Here is a 16,511-nt window from a genome sequence, read left to right as displayed (position 1 = left end):
TCGGGGGGCTCACGGCCTTAACCCCCATTTTACAGATGAGGGAACTGAGGCACTGTTGTCCACCAGCGGACTTGGCACGACTGACTCCATCTTGCGCAGGCCAACAGTAACCCTTTACTTTGTGCAGACCGAGCGCAGTCCAGTGTTTGTAAAGTAACATTAACCAAAGTGGCTCCTCTCTGTCTGGGATGTCCCCATCCTGTGTATGCCCTCCCTCCGCACTTTCATTCATTCATTCATTCAATCGTATTTATTGAGCGCTTACTGTGCGCGGAGCACTGTACTAAGCGCTTGGGAAGTACATGTTGGCAACATATAGAGACGGTCCCTACCCAACAGTGGGCTCCAAGCTACCTCTCTTTCTCCCTTCAAGGCCCTACTGAGAGCTCACCTCCTCCAGGAGGCCTTCCCACAACTGAGCCCCTTCCTTCCTCTCCCCCTCGTCCCCCTCTCCATCCCCCTCCTCTTACCTCCTTCCCTTCCCCACAGCACCTGTATATATGTATATATGTTTGTATGTATTTATTACTCTATTTATTTTACTTGTACATACCTATTCTATTTATTTTGTTAGTATGTTTGGTTTTGTTCTCTGTCTCCCCCTTTTAGAGTGTGAGCCCACTGTTGGGTAGGGACCGTCTCTGTATGTTGCCAACTTGGACTTCCCAAGCGCTTAGTCCAGTGCTTTGCACACGGTAAGCGTTCAATAAATACGATTGATTGATTGATTGCTCTGCACACAGTAAGCGCTCAATAAATACGATTGAATGAATGAATGAATGTCCAACAAGCTAGCTCTCTTCCTCCTTTCAAAGCCCTACTGAGAGCTCACCTCCTCCAGGAGGCCTTCCCAGACTGAGCCCCTTCCTTCCTCTCCCCCTCATCCCCCTCTCCATCCCCCCATCTTATCTCCTTCCCTTCCCCACAGCACCTGTATATATGTATATATGCTTGTACATATTTATTACTCTATTTATTTTACTTGTACGTATCCATTCTATTTATTTTATTTTGTTAGTATGTTTGGTTTTGTTGTCTGCCTCCCCCTTTTAGACTGTGAGCCCACTGTTGGGTAGGGACCGTCTCTCTATGTTGCCCACTTGTACTTCCCAAGCGCTTAGTCCAGTGCTCTGCACACGGTAAGCGCTCAATAAATACGATTGATTGATTGCTCTGCACACAGTAAGCGCTCAATAAATACGATTGAATGAATGAATGAATGTCCAACATGGAGCTCACAGTGTAACCCCCCATTTTACAGTTGAGGTAACTGAGGTACAAAGAAGTGACTTGCCCAAGGCAACAGGCATGTGGCAGAGTCTTGGTTAGAACCCAGGTCCTCTGTTTCCCAGGCTGTTGCTCTATCCATTAGGCCACACTGCTTCTTGGGTTCTGCCTCGGGTATCACAAAATAAGCAATCGAGGGAGGGAAGTTGCTGTTATCGACAAGTAGGGCGCAAAAATAGGTTAACACGGTGTAAATCGGCCGCAGGGTTCTTGTACCGCAGAGAGGAAAAATGATTCGGAGACATGAGTTCAGATAGAGCAGAAAAGAAGGAAAGTGGCAGTACCTACCCGTTCACCTCCCGGGAGAGGGACGAGGGGCATTTGGAAATTTCAGGCATTTCAGGAATTGGGACCGGCAGGATGTTACAAATTATCTTTGTTCTCCATTCCCACGCCTTGCATAGATAGGTAATAGGGCTGTAAATTCTTGTGCCCTATGGCCTTGCATAGATAGGTGATAGGGATGTAAATTCTTGTTAATAGGGATGTAAATTACCTTCGTCTTCGGATGGGTGTTACTTGTTGATGGCCTTGAAGGCACCTGTTACAGACTTGTTCTCTCAGCCTGCAGAAATCATCATCATCATCATCAATCGTATTTATTGAGCGCTTACTGTGTGCAGAGCACTGTACTAAGCGCTTGGGAAGGACAAGTTGGCAACATATAGAGACGGTCCCTACCCAACAGTGGGCTCACAGTCTAAAAATAAGAGGGTTACTGTCAGCATACACAAAATGGAGTCAGTCATGTCAAGTCCGCTGTGGACAACACCACACTGAGCCCCCTCCTCCCTCTCCATCCCCCCCGCCTTACCTCCTTCCCTTCCCCACAGCACCTGTATATATGTTTGCATGTATTTATTACTCTATTTTACTTGTACATATTCTATTTATTTTATTTTGTTAATATGTTTTGTTTTGTATGCATTACTCTATTTTACCTGTACATATTCTATTTATTTTATTTTGTTAATATGTTTAGTCTTGTTCTCTGTCTCCCCCTTCTAGCCTGTGAGCCCGCTGTTGGGTAGGGGCCGTCTCTATGTGTTGCCAACTTGGACTCCCCAAGCGCTTAGTCCAGTGCTCTGCACACAGTAAGCGCTCAATAAATACGATTGAATGAATGAATGTTGACCGTTATCATCTCCTGATATCATCCTGTAAACGGGGATTTTAACACTGACCAAATCATGACAAACAAACGGTTGGACTTTAACTTGGGATCTAGGAATGCCAAGGCCTCACGTGCGGCACAACTCTCGGGAATCCTTTGTGTAGCTCGGATTTGAAACCCAATAAAAGAGGAAGAAGAGGCTGGGATCGGGGCTGCTTGTCACTCATCCCTCTCCCGGGAGGTCAACGGGCAGGTATTCACTTTCCTTCTTTCCTGCTCTATCTGAACTCATGTCTCCGAGTCATTTTTCCTATCCGCGTCACCAATCAATCAATCAATCTTATTTATTGAGCGCTTACTGTGTGCAGTGCACTGTACTAAGCACTTGGGAAGTACAAGTTGGCAACCTATAGAGACGGTCCCTACCCAACAGTGGGCTCACAGTCTAGAAGGGGGAGACAAAGACAAAAAACAAACATACTAACAAAATAAAATAAATAGAATCGATATGTATGAGTAAAATAAATAAATAGAGTAATAAATATGTACAAACATATATCCATATTATACAGGTGCTGTGGGGAAGGGAAGGAGGTAAGATGGGGGGGATGGAGAGGGGGACGAGGGGGAGAAGAAGGAAGGGGCTCAGTCTGGGAAGGCCTCCTGGAGGAGGGGAGCTCTCAGTAGGGCTACACGAACCCTGCGGCCGATTTACACCGATTAACCTATTTTGCACCCTACTTGTCGATAACAGGCACAGAGAAGTAATAATAATAGTAATAACATTTATTCATTCAATCGTATTTATTAAGTGCTTACTATGTGCAAAGCACTGTTCTAAGCGCTGGGGAGGTTACAAGGTGATCAGGTAATCCCACGGGGGGCTCACGGTCTTAACCCCCATTTTACAGATGAGGGAACTGAGGCACAGAGAAGTGATAATAATAATATTTATTAAGCGCTCACTCCGTGCAAAGCACTGTTCTAAGCGCTGGGGAAGTTACAAGGTGATCAGGTTGTCCCACGGGGGTCTCACGGTCTTAACCCCCATTTTACAGATGAGGGAACTGAGGCACAGAGAAGTTAAGTAATAATAATAATAACATCTATTAAGCGCTTACTATGTGCAAAGCACTGTTCTAAGCGCTGGGAAGGATACAAGGTGATCAGGTAGTCCCACGGGGGTGCTCCGTGGAAAGAGCACGGACTTTGGAGTCAGAGGTCATGGGTTCAAATTCCGACTCCACCGTCAGCTGTGTGACTTTGGGCAAGTCACTTAACTTCTCTGTGCTTCCGTTCCCTCATCTGTAAAACGGGGATTAAAACTGTTTGAGCCCACGGTGGGACAACCTCCTCACCTTGTAGCCTCCCCAGCACTTAGAACAGTGCTTTGCACATAGCAAGTGCTTAACAAATACCATCATTATTATTATTAACCCCCATTTTACAGAAGAGGTAACTGAGGCCCAGAGAAGTGAAGTGACTTGGCCAAAGTCACACAGCTGACAAGCGGTGCAACCGGGATTTGAACCCATGAATTCTGACTCCAAAGCCCGGGCTCTTACCGGTGAGCCACGCCTCAAAGCCCTACTGAGAGCTCACCTCCTCCATGAGGCCTTCCCTGACTGACTTATCCTCTCCTCCCCATCGCCCCCTCCCTCCCTCGGCCCTACCTCCTTCCCCTCCCCACAGCACTTGTACATAATAATAATAATAATGGCATTTCTTAAGCGCTATGTGCAAAGCACTGTTCTAAGCGCTGGGGGGGATACAAGGTGATCAAGTTGTCCCACGTGGGGCTCACAGTCTTCATCCCCATTTTACAGATGAGGGAACTGAAACTCGGAGAAGTTAAGTAATAATGGTAGCATTTATTAAGCGCTTACTATGTGCAAAGCACTGTTCTAAGCGCCAGGGAGGTTACAAGGTGATCAGGTTGTCCCAAGGGGAGCTCACAGTCTTCATCCCCATCTTACAGATGAGGTAAACTGAGGCTCAGAGAAGCGAAGTGACTTGCCCAAAGTCACACAGCTGACAAGTGGTGGAGCCAGAATTTAAAACCATGACCTCTGACTCCAAAGCCTGGGCTCTTTCCACTGAACCACTCTGCTTCTACTTCTCTATTTTACTTGTACATACTTACTAGTCTATTTATTTTGTTAATGATGTGCATCTAGCTTTATTTCTATTCATTCTGATGACTTGACACCTGTCCACTTGTTTTGTTGTCTGCTTCCCCCTTCTAGACTGTGAGCCTGTCGTTGGGTAGGGCCCGTGTCCATATGCTGCCAGCTTGTACTTCCCAAGCGCTTAGTCCAGTGCTCTGCACACTGTGAGTGCTCAATAAACATGTTGCCAACCTGTACTTCCCAAGCGCTTAGTACAGTGCTCTGCACACAGTAAGCGCTCAATAAATTTGAGCCCACTGTTGGGTAGGGACTGTCTCTATATGGAAAGTGGTAAGAGCGCGGGCTTGGGAGTCAGAGGTCGTGGGTTCGAATCCCGCCTCCCCCACATGTCTGCTGTGGGACCTTGGGCAAGTCACTTCACTTCTCTGTGCCTCAGTTGCCTCATCTGTAAAACGTGGATTAAGACTGTGAGCCCCACATGGGACAACCTCATCTCCTTGTGTTCCCCCCAGCGCTTAGAACAGTGCTTTGCACATAGTAAGCGCTTAACAAATACCAACATTATTATTATGATATGTTGCCACCTTGTCCTTCCCAAGCGATTAGTCCAGTGCTCTGCACACAGTAAGCGCTCAATAAATAAGATTGAATGAATGGGGAAGCTCTTCGGGGCCGGGGCAGGGAGGGCGGCCCAGGGGCGGCGGTCACGTGGTTGCGGAGAGCCAATGGGGAGGTGACGGGGCCGGGAGGGCGGTGGTCACGTGGTTTCAGAGAGCCAATGGGGAGGCTCGTCCCGGCTGGGCCGGGAGGGCGGCCCAGGGGCGACTGTCACGTGGTTTCAGAGAGCCAATGGGGAGGCTCGTCCCGGCGGGGACGGGGGCGGGGCAGGGAGGGCGGCCCAGGGGCGGCGGTCACGTGGTTGCGGAGAGCCAATGGGGAGGCTCATCCCGGCGGGGCCGAGGCAGGGAGAGCGGCCGTCACGTGGTTCCGGAGAGCCAATGGGGAGGCTCGTCCCCGCGGGACCGGGGCAGGGAGGACGGCCCAGGGCCTGGCGTCACGTGGTTGCGGGGAGCCAATCGGAAAGCTCGCTCCGGCGGGGCCGGGAGGGCGGCGGTCACGTGGTCGCGGAGAGCCAGTGGGGAGGCTCGTCCCGGCGGGCCGAGGCAGGGAAGGCGGCCGTCACGTGGTGGCGGAGAGCCAATGGGGAGGCTCGGCCCGGCGGGGCAGGGGTCGGCCATGGCGCAGGCGGGACGCTACTGCATCCCTGGTGAGGCCGACGGGGACCCGGGGGGCGGGTGGGAGGGAGACAGGGAGACGGACAGCAGCAGCAGCAACCCGACCCTCCCTTCCCCCCCCCCCCCCCCAGGAGAACGCCTGTGCAACCTGGAGGAGGGCAGCCCCGGCGGCGGCACCTACGTCCGGCACGGCTGCATCTTCGCCTCCCTGGCCGGGTGCCTGATCAGCACCAACCACAACGGCTCGGTGAGACCCGGACCTCCTCCTCCTCCTCCTCCATCCCTCTTCCTCCGCCTCCTCCTCGGCTCCTTCCCCCGCCCACCCGCTGGGGCCTTCCGTCGGCCGGGCCGGACACGCGGAGCGCCCGCCAACTGCCGTAATAATCATAATAATAACGGCATTTACTGAGCGCTTACTATGTGCGAAGCATTGCCATGTAGGCCTCCCGGAAGCTGTTGGCATGACTCCAGTGAAACCCTAGTGCCTCCTGTATGTATGTGTATATGTATATGTTTGCCATAGTAATAATTATAATAATCATAATAACGGCGTTTACTAAGCGCTTACTATGTGCGAAGCATTGCCATGTAGGCCTCCCGGAAGCTGTTGGCATGACTCCAGTGAAACCCTAGTGCCTCCTGTATGTATGTGTATATGTATATATATATATATGTGTTTGCCATAGTAATAATTATAATAGTCATAATAACGACATTTACTAAGCGCTTACTGTGTGCGAACCGCTGCCACGTAGGCCTCCCGGAAGCTGTTGGCATGACTCCAGTGAAACCCTAGTGCCTCCTGCATGTATGTGTATATGTATATGTTTGCCATAGTAATAATTATAATAATCATAATAACGGCGTTTACTAAGCGCTTACTATGTGCGAACCGCTGCCACGTAGGCCTACCGGAAGCTGTTGGCATGACTCCAGTGAAACCCTAGTGCCTCCTGTATGTATGTGTATATATATATATATATATATATATGTGTTTGCCATAGTAATAATTATAATAGTCATAATAACGGCGTTTACTAAGCGCTTACTATGTGCGAAGCACTGCCATGTAGGCCTACCGGAAGCTGTTGGCATGACTCCAGTGAAACCCTAGTGCCTCCTGTATATATATATATATATATATATATATATATATATGTGTTTGCCATAGTAATAATTATAATAGTCATAATAACGACATTTACTAAGCGCTTACTATGTGCGAAGCACTGCCGTGTAGGCCTACCGGAAGCTGTTGGCATGACTCCAGTGAAACCCTAGTACCTCCTGTATGTATGTATGTATGTATATATATATATATATATATGTTTGCCATAGTAATAATTATAATAGTCATAATAACGACATTTACTAAGCACTATGTGCGAAGCACTGCCATGTAGGCCTACCGGAAGCTGTTGGCATGACTCCAGTGAAACCCTAGTACCTCCTGTATGTATGTATGTATGTGTATATATATATATATATATATATATATATATATATATATATATATGTGTGTGTTTGCCATAGTAATAATTATAATAGTCATAATAACGACATTTACTAAGCGGTTACTATGTGCGAAGCATTGCCATGTAGGCCTACCGGGAGCTGTTGGCATGACTCCAGTGAAACCCTAGTGCCTCCTGTATGTATGTATATATGTTTGTACATATTTATTACTCTGTTTATTTATTTTGCTTGTACATATCTATTCTATTTATTTTATTTTGTTAGTATGTTTGGTTTTGCTGTCTGTCTCCCTCTTCTAGACCGTGAGCCCACTGTTGGGTAGGGACTGTCTCTATATGTTGCCAGCTTGGACTTCCCAAACGCTTAGTACAGTGCTCTGCACACAGTAAGCGCTCAATAAATACGATTGATTCTGGGAGAAAAAAAACAACCCCGACCTCTCCGTCATTCATTCATTCATTCAGTCGGCTTTATTGAGCGCTGTCCTGGGGACAGAGCACTCTGCTACGCGCTTAAATGATGGTATTTGTTAAGCGCTTACTATGGGCCCAGCATTCGTTCGTTCAGTCGTATTTATTGAGCGCTTACTGTGTGCAGGGCACTGGACTAGGCGCTTGGGAAGTACAAGTTGGCAGCATAGAGAGACGGTCCCTACCCAACAGTGGGCTCACAGCCTAGAAGGGGGAGAGAGAGAACAAAATAAAACATTAACAAAATAAAATAAGTAGAATATGTACAAGTAAAATAAATAGAGTAATAGTACAAACATATATACGTATATACAGAATAAAGAAATAAATAGAGTAATAAATACGTACAAACATATACAGGCCATTTAGGCCTCCCGAAGCCGTTGGCATGACTCGAGTGAAACCCTGGTGCCTTCTGGGAGAAAAAACCAACCCCAACCCCTTCGTCATTCATTCATTCATTCATTCATTCAGTCGGCTTTATTGAGTGCGTCCTGGGGACAGAGCACTCTGCTACGCGCTTAAATGATGGTATTTGTTAAGCGCTTACCATGTGCCCAGCATTCGTTCATTCAGTCTTATTTATTGAACGCTTACTGTGTGCGGAGCACTGTACTAAGCGCTTGGGAAGTCCAAGCTGGCAACAGATAGAGATGGTCCCTACCCAACAGTGGGCTCACAGACTAGAAGGGGGAGACAGAGAACAAAGCAAAACATATTAACAAAATAAAATAAGTAGAATAAATATGTACAAGTAAAATAAATAAATAGAGTAATAAATACGTACATATATACAGGCCATGTAGGCCTCCGGAAGCTGTTGGCATGACTCCAGTGAAACCCTAGTGCCTTCTGGGAGGAAAAAATGGCCCCCAACCCCTTCATCATTCATTCAATTGGGTTTATTGGGCGCGTCCTGTGGGCAGAGCACTCTACTACGTGCTTAAATGATGGTATTAAGCGCTTACTATGTGCCCAGCATTTATTCATTCAGTCGCATTTATTGACCGCTTACTGTGTGCGGAGCACTGTACTAAGCGCTTGGGAAGTACAAGTTGGCAACATAGAGAGACGGTCCCTATCCAACAGCGGGCTCTCAGTCTAGAAGGGGGAGACAGACAACAAAACAAGACATATTAACAAAATAAAGTAAATAGAAGAAATATGTACAAATAAAATAAATATGTACAGACATATATACAGGTGCTGTGAGGAGGGGAAGGAGGTAAGGCCGGAGGGATGAGGAGGAGGGGGAGAGGAAGGAGGGGGCTCAGTCTGGGAAGGCCAAGCACTGTTCTAAGCGCCGGGGAGGTTACAAGGTGATCAGGTTGTCCCATGGGGGGCTCACAGTCTTCATCCCCATTTTACAGATGAGGTCACTGAGGCACGGAGAAGTGAAGTGACTTGCCCAAAGTCACACAAGCTGACAATTGGCAGAGCCGGGATTTGAACCCCTGACCTCTGACTCCAAACCCCAGGCTCTTTCCACGGAGCCATGCTGCTTCTAGACTGTGAGCCCGTAATTGGGTAGGGATCATCTCTATATATTGCTGACTTGTACTTCCCAAGCGCTTAGTACAGTGCTCTGCACACATTAAGCGCTCAATAAATACGATTGAATGAATGAGTGAAATATGCCCCCCCAACCCCGTCGTCATTCATTCAATCGTATTTATTGAGCATGTAGTGTGTGCACAGCACAGTACTCAGCACTTAAATGATGGTATTAAGCGCTTACCATGTGCCAAGCACTGTTCTAAGCACTGGTAGAGATACAAGGTAATCAGGTTGTCCCAGGAGGGGCTCACAGTCTTGAGAAGCAGCGTGGCTGAGTGGAAAGAGCCCGGGCTTTGGACTTGGAGGTCATGGGTTCAAACCCCGGCTCCGCCAATTGTCAGCTGTGTGACCTTGGGCAAGTCATTTCACCTCTCTGTGCCTCAGTGACCTCGTCTGTCAAATGGGGATCAAGACTGTGAGCCCCCCGTGGGGCAACCTGATCACCTTGTAATCTCCCCAGCGCTTAGAACAGTGCTTTGCACATAGTAAGCGCTTAATAAATGCCATCATTATTACTATTCTCAATCCTGGCTCCATCACTTGCTTGCTGTGTGACCGTTTATCATCTGTGCCTCAGTTGCCTCATCTGTAAATTGCAGATAAAATGCCCATTTTCCTTCGCTTTTAGACTGAGCGCCCCATCTTATATCCACCCCAGTGCTTAGTACGGTGCTTGGCACATAGCACAAGTGACGGTGTTATTCTGTCACCTGGACCCTTTTCCTGTAGCTGTTCAATCTCTCATCCTACCTTGACTGGATTACGGCATCAGCCTCCTCTCGGATCTCCCATCCTCCTGTCTCTCCCCACTTCCGTCAATACTTCACTCTGCTGCCCGGATCATCTTTGTGCAGAAACGCTCTGGGCATGTTACTCCCCTCTTCAAATATCTCCAGTGGCTGCCTGTCAACCTACGAATCAAGCAAAAACTCCTCACTCTCGGCATCAAGGCTGTCCATCACCTCACCCCCCCATTCCTCCCCTCCCTTCTGTCCTTCTCCAGCCCAGCCCACACCCTCCGCTCCTCCGCCGCTAATCTCCTCACCGTACCTCGTTCTCGCCTGTCCCGCCATCGACCCCCAGCCCACGTCCTCCCCCGGGCCTGGAATGCCCTCCCTCTGCCCATCCGCCAAGCTAGCTCTCTTTCTCCCTTCAAAGCCCTGCTGAGAGCTCACCTCCTTCAGGAGGCCTTCCCACACTGAGCACCCCTTTTCCTCTCCTCCTCCCCATCCCCCTCGCCCTACCTTCTTCCCCTCCCCACTGCACCTGTCTGTATGTTTGTACAGATTTATTGCTCTGTTTTACTTGTACAGATTTATTTTATTTATTTTGCTTAATGATGTGCATACAGCTTTAATTCTGTTTGTTCTGATGACTTTGACACCTGTCTACGTGGTTTGTCGTCTGTCTCCCCCTTGTAGACTGTGAGCCCGTTGTTGGGTAGGGACCGTCTCTGGAAGTTGCCAGCTTGTACTTCCCAAGTGCTTAGTCCAGTGCTCCGCGCACAGTAAGCGCTCAATAAATACGATTGAATGAAATGAAAGAATTTCCTGTCACTGTACCCCATACAGCTGCCGGTGGTGTCTGTGGTCAGAGAGGTGGATTCTCAGCTGCTGCCGGATGTGGGATCGATTGTCACCTGTAAGGTAGGATAGTCTTAACTTTACACACACGCATGCACCCTGCCAAGACCTTCTGCAAGGTGTGGGGTAAGGATTCTTTTAGAAATCCGGAGGAGAGCTGTGTGAGCATCCTTTTCCCCCAGTGTCCAGGTGTGCCTTTCGGGGCTGCCGCCCCTCCAAGCTGCTTTTCCCCTGCAGCCTTTGAGAGAACCTGGGGAAGGAAGGTTTCCATCTTCAGATCTTGCCTAGGGATGCGGGGGAGACGTATTTTAAGCCACCGAGCTGGTCCGTCTCCGAACGCTTGGCCATCTCCTGAGCGGGGAAATGCACTCTCCCCATCCAAGACCTTTAGTCTGCCTCCCACTTCCCCCAAACAGCCCCAGGTTGGGTTACCACCAGTTTCCTTATTGATCAGAGAAAGGCCAGGACAAAGCTAAGTCCAGGAGCGTCTGTCTTCTCTGTTTATCAATCGTCCCAACTGTCAGCCCCCTACCAAAGAAGCGTTTGTATTGAAACAACTTGGCGGGAGGCACAGGGGACTGGGTGACTTCCACACTTGATTCCCCACAGCCCGGGAAGCTCTCCAGAAGGGCTCTGAGTGAGATCCTCCTGAGAACCCAAGTTTGCTTTAGTTTAAACTGCCAAAATAGTCCCTTCCCCGGTTTTCTTTCCCCCAGGTTTCCAGCATCAACTCCCGCTTTGCCAGAGTGCATATTCTGTATGTGGGATCCACGCCGCTCAAGAATTCCTTCCGGGGAACCATCCGGTAGGGAGCCGCCACCCCCGCCTTCTTCCACTCATCTCTCTGTGGCCTGTGGTGGGATTGGGTGCCAACTTGGACTTCCCAAGCGCTTAGTACAGTGCTCTGCACACAGTAAGCGCTCAATAAATATGATTGATAGGGTGGGCTAGGACTTACAGACCCATTTGGGTCCCCTTGGCTCTCTCCGGGGAGGGACCGTGACCCGTGGGCAAATGGGACTGGATTGGAGGACAGGGAAAGCCTGGTTCTGGGTGGATCATGTCAGAAAGGGAATAGAGGACAGAGTCAGACAGGGGAGGGTGGTTGGAATAAAGTAGAATTTCGACAGGCGTCTAATGGGTCAGGCCAAAAGCAGGACGTGCCCTAATCACAGCCAGGTCGCCCGGGTCTGAGGACTGATTGAACCCCTTCCTTCCTCTCCCCCTCGTTCCCCTCTCCATCCCCCCCATCTTACCTCCTTCCCTTCCCCACAGCACCTGTATATATGTATATATGTTTGTACAGATTTATTACTCTATTTATTTTACTTGTACATATCTATCCTATTTATTTTATTTTGTTAGTATGTTTGGTTTTGTTCCCTGTCTCCCCCTTTTAGACTGTGAGCCCACTGTTGGGTAGGGACTGTCGCTATATGTTGCCAATTTGTACTTCCCAAGTGCTTAGTCCAGTGCTCTGCACATAGTAAGCGCTCAATAAATACGATTGATGATGGTGATTTCTATTATTGTTTGAAGGAACAATTAGGAGGCCTTCCCAGACTGAGCCCCCTCCTCCCCCTCCCCCCTTACCTCCTTCCCCTCCCCACAGCACCTGTATATATGTTTGTACGGATTTATTACTCTATTTTATTTGTACATATTTATTCTATTTATTTTATTTTGTTAATACGTTCTGTTTTGTCGTCCGTCTCCCCCTTCTAGACTGTGAGCCCGCTGTTGGGTAGGGACCGTCTCTAGATGTTGCCGACTTGTACTTCCCAAGTGCTTAGTGCAGTGCTCTGCACACAATAAGCGCTCAATAAATGCGACTGATTGATTGATCCCCCTCAGTTTAGCCAGAAATCACTCAGAATTTCCTCAAGGCAACCCCAGATGTGGCGACGGCTGCTCAGCCGCGAACCCTACTCTCCCCGGCTCTTAGTGGCGCGCTCGGCCCGGCCTCCCTCTCCCTCCTTCTCCAGGAAATCATCTTTCTTTGGGTTTCCTTGCAGGAAGGAAGATGTCCGAGCCACGGAAAAGGACAAGGTTGTTCAGACTTTTCTCTCTCACGGGGTGGCAGGGGGGGAGCGGGGTGGAGTTCAGTTTCTCCCCTCCCGTGAGGCCTGGATTCTCTTCCCACACCTCGCGGCACTTTACCCCCCTGCTTCCTTCCAGGCAGGCCGGGGGAATCCGACTCCCTGGGAGTCTCGCTCCTTTCCAGAACCAGAACCGGAGCTCTCGAGGTGGGAGGAAGCCTGTCCCAAGGGCTCGAGGGCTGTAGCAAACCCCTCCTTAAAGAGGTGGACGTGGTTCCGGGGCCGATGAGGGACATGAGCCGCCGGACTTGACCTCCAGCGTCTTGTCTACTGCCCTTAGGTCCCGGCGGCCTCCTCCTAACTCTACCCGCCGCCTCCTTCTCCTACAGGTCGAAATCTACAAAAGTTTCCGCCCGGGTGACATTGTCCTTGCCAAGGTGGTATCCTTCGCTGCCAGCCTGGGGCTGAGTCTTTGGACTGGGAGGTGGGAGGGAGTACAGTGCTCTGCACATAGTAAGCGCTCAATAAATACGATTGATGATGCAGCCGGGAGAGCCCGAGCGGCAGCAGAAGAGCTCAGGGTGGCCCCCTTCCCCTCCGTGGTGAACCGGGGACACGTTCATTCATTCATTCAATCGTATTTGAGCGCTTACTGTGTGCAGAGCACTGTACTAAGTGCTTGGGAAGTCCAAGTTGGCAACATATAGAGACGGTCCCTACCCAACAGCGGGCTCACAGTCTAGAAGGGGGATTTTCCTTCACCCGCCGGGCGGGGCTAGATCTCCCTAGGCGACGCTCAGTCCAACTACCTCCTGACCACGGCTGAAAACGAGCTGGGTGTGGTGGTGGCTCACGGGGAGGCAGGTAAGAGGCTCTCTCCCGGCAGCCCATTTCCCTTCCCTGCTTGCCACCCTCCCTCAGAGTCCGTGGGAGGGAGATGGGAGGAGTGGGGCTAATAGCAATGATGGTGGTATTTGTTAAGGGCCTGTTACTGCATCAGCCTTCTCTCTGATCTCCCATCCTCGTGTCTCTCCCCACTTCAATCCACACTTCATGCTGCTGCCCGGATTATCTTTGTCCAGAAACGCTCTGGGCATATTACTCCCCTCCTCAAAAATCTCCAGTAGCTACCAATCAATCTGCGCATCAGGCAGAAACTCCTCACCCTGGGCTTCAAGGCTGTCCATCCATCCCCTCGCCCCCTCCCACCTCACCTCCCTTCTCTCCTTCTCCAGCCCAGCCCGCACCCTCCGCTCCTCCGCCGCTAATCTCCTCACCGTTAGGCCTCGTTCTCGCCTGTCCCACCATCAACCCCCGGCCCACATCATCCCCCGGGCCTGGAATGCCCTCCTTCTGCCCATCTGCCAATCTAGCTCTCTTCCTCCCTTCAAGGCCCTACTGAGAGCTCACCTCCTCCAGGAGGCCTTCCCACACTGAGCCCCTTCCTTCCTCTCCCCCTCGTCCCCCTCTCCATCCCCCCACATCTTACCTCCTTCCCTTCCCCAGAGCACCTGTATATATGTATATATGTTTGTACATATTTATTACTCTATTATACTTGTACATATCTATTCTATTTATTTTATTTTGTGAGTATGTTTGGTTTTGTTCTCTGTCTCCCCCTTTTAGACTGTGAGCCCACTGCTGGGTAGGGACTGTCTCTATATGTTACCAATTTGTACTTCCCAAGTGCTTAGTACAGTGCTCTGCACACAGTAGGCGCTCAATAAATATGATTGATGATGATGCTACGTGCCAGGCACTGTACTGAGCATCGGACTAGCCGGTCTTCAGTCAAGCCACGCTAAAGATGGAGGGGCAGAGGACAGGAGGGAGGCACCGGGGCGGTCCGCGTGAGCTGCTCTCTGCCCACCAGGTGTCCGGTTGGTGCCCATCAGCTGGTGTGAGATGCAGTGCCCACAGACCCACGTTAAGGAGTTCCGGAAGGTGGCCCGGGTCCAGCCCGAGTTCCTGCAGACGTAGGCGGAGGCGTCGGCACCGGCATCGCCGTCACCTCACCACAGCCGGGCCCGGGGTCTCCTCCCCTCGGTGGGGGGCACCATCAGGGCCTGAGTTCTTAGGGGAACCTCACCTCCCTAGATGGGGGGGCCAAAGACTCTTCTCACCCCCCTTGTCCCATGTATTTGAATGTATCTCAACGGCCCTTTAATGTAAATTATACTTTTCAACCACGTGAACCTGCTGTGACCTAAAATATTTTTACTAATATATTTTGTCTTTTTGTGTGTGGCATTTGTTTAAGTGCTGGGGTAGCTACAAGCCAATCAGGTTGGACCCAATCCATGTCCCACAGGGGGCTCACAGACTTAATCCCCATTTTCCAGTATATTTTTCAACCACGTGAACCTGCGGTGACATAAAATATTTTTACTAATATATTTTGTGTGTGGCATTTGTTTAAGTGCGGGGGTAGATACAAGCCAATCAGCTTGCACCCAATCCATGTCCCACAGGGGGCTCACAGGCTTAATCCCCATTTTCCAGATGAGGGAACTGAGGCCCAGAGAAGTGAAGTGAGCTGCCCAAGGTCACACAGCAGACATGTGGCGGAGCCGGGATTAGAACTCAGGTCCTCCTGACTTCCGTGCTCGTACTGTATCCTCTAAGCCACACGGCCCTTGATTCCTTGGAGACATCACAGGGAAAGGGGGCATGAGGAGCAGCATGGAGCTGCTTCAGGTCAGGCGATGGCTGGGAGGAAGAGGATCGTCTCGGGGTTCTGACAGAGGCCTTCGCTTTGAAAATCAACTATCCTCTCACTCTTCTAGTTAGAGAGCAAGTAAAAAGAAGGGCAGAAAGCAGCGTGACCTAAAAGATGGATAAAGCCCACGGATGGAATGGCCTGAGAGGGAGGGGACTTGGGTTCTAACCCCAATTCTGTCCCTTGCCTATTCCGTGACCTTGGGTAAGTCACAACTACTGTGAACCTGTTCTCATCTCTAAAATGGGGACTAAGGGCTCGGTACAGTGCTCTGCACACAGTAGCGCTTAATACAATTGAATGAAGTAATTTGATACTTGTTTTTCCCTCAGAGCCCTATACCGTCTCTATATGTTGCCAGCTTGTACTTCCCAAGTGCTTAGTCCAGTGCTCTGCACACAGTAAGCGCTCAATAAATACGATTGAATGAATATGAGATGGGGGCTGTCTTAATATCTACCCCAGCACTTAATATAGTGCATGGTACATATTAAGCTAATGATTATTTTTCGAGCACTTATTGTGCGCACAACACTATCCTAAAACATTTTGAAGAATACAATAGAGTTGGTAATGATAACGATGGCAATTATTAAGCGCTTACTATGTGCAAAGCACTGTTCTAAGCACTGGGGAGGTTACAAGGTCATCAGGTTGTCAGTCTTAATCCCCATTTTACAGATGAGGGAACTGAGGCCCAGAGAAGTGAAGTGACTTGCCCAAAGTCCCACAGCTGACAATTGGCAGAGCTGAGATTTGAACCCCTTACCTCTGACTCCAAAGCCTGTGCTCTTTCCGCTGAGCCACGCTGCTTCTCTAGTAGACTACAAGGAGCTTACAGGTGCAAGGGGGAGACATTAAAATAAATTAGATCCGGGAATGAGGGTAAGAGAATATGG

At 49.6% G+C, this 16,511-nt stretch overlaps 1 protein-coding gene across 1 annotated transcript; it reads left to right on the top strand.

Moving 5' to 3' along the window:
• The first annotated feature begins 5,687 nt into the window (after positions 1–5,687).
• EXOSC1 (exosome component 1) lies at positions 5,688–15,117 on the top strand. Its single transcript, XM_038743833.1, has 8 exons — positions 5,688–5,797; positions 5,897–6,012; positions 10,840–10,914; positions 11,568–11,656; positions 12,867–12,900; positions 13,280–13,330; positions 13,670–13,754; positions 14,767–15,117. Exons 1-8 carry the CDS (start codon positions 5,731–5,733, stop codon positions 14,871–14,873), a joined length of 624 nt encoding a protein of 207 aa, XP_038599761.1. The 5' UTR covers positions 5,688–5,730; the 3' UTR covers positions 14,874–15,117.
• The last annotated feature ends 1,394 nt before the right edge of the window (positions 15,118–16,511 follow it).

This window comes from Tachyglossus aculeatus, chromosome 3 (assembly GCF_015852505.1).
Source record: "Tachyglossus aculeatus isolate mTacAcu1 chromosome 3, mTacAcu1.pri, whole genome shotgun sequence".
Classification (NCBI taxonomy): domain Eukaryota; kingdom Metazoa; phylum Chordata; class Mammalia; order Monotremata; family Tachyglossidae; genus Tachyglossus; species Tachyglossus aculeatus.
This window is presented reverse-complemented; position numbering and strand designations above follow the sequence as displayed.

Coding starts and splice junctions, on each gene's coding strand:
- EXOSC1 (XM_038743833.1), top strand. CDS start 5,731: ATGGGGAGGCTCGGCCCGGCGGGGCAGGGGTCGGCCATGGCGCAGGCG. Junction 12,901..13,279: donor GAGCCACGGAAAAGGACAAG/GTTGTTCAGACT, acceptor CTTCTCCTACAG/GTCGAAATCTACAAAAGTTT. Junction 13,755..14,766: donor GGTGGCTCACGGGGAGGCAG/GTAAGAGGCTCT, acceptor TCTGCCCACCAG/GTGTCCGGTTGGTGCCCATC.